General features: G+C 33.2%; 1 protein-coding gene across 1 annotated transcript in view; it reads left to right on the top strand.

Annotated features, from left to right (window-relative positions):
• The window catches only part of LOC116698918 (regulator of nonsense transcripts 1), an 18,140-nt gene that overhangs the window by 3,795 nt on the left and 13,251 nt on the right, over positions 1-1,094 (top strand). Inside the window, exon 3 of the mRNA XM_032531155.1 lies at positions 577-666. Within this exon, the coding sequence (XP_032387046.1) occupies positions 577-666 (90 nt within the window). The remainder of the gene's footprint in view (positions 1-576; positions 667-1,094) is intronic.

Genomic DNA, 1,094 nt, shown 5'->3' with positions numbered 1-1,094 from the left:
ATGCCTTCAGTGATAATCTACAATGTAAATAGTCATGAAAATAAAAGAAATGCATTGAATGAGAAGGTGTGTCCAAACCTTTGGCCTGTATTGTATGAGTGTTAAAAGAAATCTGATTGGAATCATTTAGTGGCATATATCGATTTTCTTTACAAAACCCATAACATTAAACATTTTGATAATGTTCCCTCAGAATATAATTTTTTGTACAATTGCGACAAATAAATTACATTAGACACATTATAGAATGATGACACTAATTCAACACATACTGCATCTTTTGGCATTTCTGTACTTCATTTTTTTCTCATTCATCAGTGATACGGGTATATTTGCAATGAGTTAATAATATTCAAATATAGTCCCGGTTAATTTGTTGCTCAGGCTTTAATTTATATGTTTTATAAATATGCTACATTTTCAAGGTCACTTTCTCGAAAATGGAGAATTATCACAAGTTATGTGCTTATTTTTATCTTTTGATCTCTGACAGACATACTAGATTTGAAACCAGTCCATGCTCTTAACAGCAATGTTTTATGGTTCTTTTTTAATTTTGACTTACTTTTATTTTAGTTACTGTGGCATTCATGATCCAGCCTGTGTGGTCTACTGCAACACCAGCAAGAAGTGGTTTTGTAATGGCCGTGGAAACACATCCGGCAGGTAAGATACAGGGATCTAATCAGCTTTTTATTGAGCTTCCCGGTTGGCTAAATTAACTCGGAGAGGTCATTTTACAGTTACAATATCATCATAGCAGGTGTACAATACACAGCAACTGTAACAATGTATTTATGTTGTGTTCAAATTCCTCGGTCATAAATGGATAGTTAGTATTTGGGTATGGAGTTAAAAACAACATTTTAAAGGATTTTTATGTTTACTGACTTTGAAGTCTGGAGCTGCTGCCCCCGCGACCCAATACCGGATAAGCAGATGAAGATGGATGGATGGATGGATGACTTTGAAGGGCCACGTCGGCTAATATTGAATAATTCAAGAAAGTTATCCAAAGCAAATAAGTATTTGTAAATCCTAAAAGAGTTTCTTTACTAATTTCCTTTTTAAATCCATGTAAAAAAAAAAAAAAA

Source organism: Etheostoma spectabile, chromosome 12 (genome assembly GCF_008692095.1).
Source record: "Etheostoma spectabile isolate EspeVRDwgs_2016 chromosome 12, UIUC_Espe_1.0, whole genome shotgun sequence".
In the NCBI taxonomy this organism is placed as follows: Eukaryota; Metazoa; Chordata; class Actinopteri; order Perciformes; family Percidae; genus Etheostoma; species Etheostoma spectabile.
The sequence above is the reverse complement of the archived record's forward strand: the minus strand, read 5'-3'. Positions and strand labels throughout refer to the sequence as shown.